General features: G+C 39.7%; 1 protein-coding gene across 1 annotated transcript in view; it reads left to right on the top strand.

The window, feature by feature from the left end:
- Positions 1-650, top strand: part of LOC105451624 (putative nuclease HARBI1) — a 6,521-nt gene extending 5,871 nt beyond the window's left edge. The window contains exon 5 of the mRNA XM_011692195.1: positions 567-650. Within this exon, the coding sequence (XP_011690497.1) occupies positions 567-650 (84 nt within the window). The remainder of the gene's footprint in view (positions 1-566) is intronic.
- The last annotated feature ends 126 nt before the right edge of the window (positions 651-776 follow it).

The raw sequence follows: 776 nt of genomic DNA on the forward strand, positions 1-776 counted from the left end.
AGACGTGTGCTCTTCCGATCTGATCTCCTGAATACGATAGAACTATTAAAAAGTTCGTAGCGCTTGGGGAACATCTTGAAAATTGAGCAAAATACAGCATATTTACTAAATACGCTGTATTTATGCTCAATTTTCAAAGAGTTTCCCAAGCGCTACGAACTTTTTAATAATCCTATCATATTCAGGAGATCAAAATCTATAAAAAACACTACTATTTTTACTTACACCTATAAGTGGAAGTTTTGTCTCATCAGTTTTCCGATTTTTAATATCTCGAAAACAAAAGTTCTAATGAAAAATCTAATGAAACTTTCATAGTATAATGTCGATACGAGCTTTCGATTGAGACCAGTCCAAATGAAATCAATGCTGTCAATCCCGAGATCTCAAAATCGAGTCTTACGAAAATCTACGAAAACGTCAATTCGGCGATTCCAGACTTTTTCAATTCAGTAATTTGAAATTTCTCATGTCCGCCAGGGCGCGTTCACAACGTCCAAAGCGAGTGACTGTTCGTCAAGATGGCACGTTTTTATGTGAGGTTACACGTTCAAAATTCTTCTTAGGGTGCAATTTCACGCAGCGTCAAGACGCTAGCGACTATCCCCACTCCGGTCGCCTCGGTCAACGCGCATCCGATCTGCGCATAACGTTTGCTGTCATCAACGCCACAAAACGCCAGCCGCTTTTCTCTTCCTACCTTTTCATGGAGCGACAAATCGCTAGTCGCTCAGCGACGTTTTAAAGACAGTTTGATCTATCAAATTACTTCAATT

Source organism: Wasmannia auropunctata, unplaced genomic scaffold (assembly GCF_000956235.1).
Source record: "Wasmannia auropunctata unplaced genomic scaffold, wasmannia.A_1.0 LD336049.1, whole genome shotgun sequence".
NCBI lineage: Eukaryota > Metazoa > Arthropoda > Insecta > Hymenoptera > Formicidae > Wasmannia > Wasmannia auropunctata.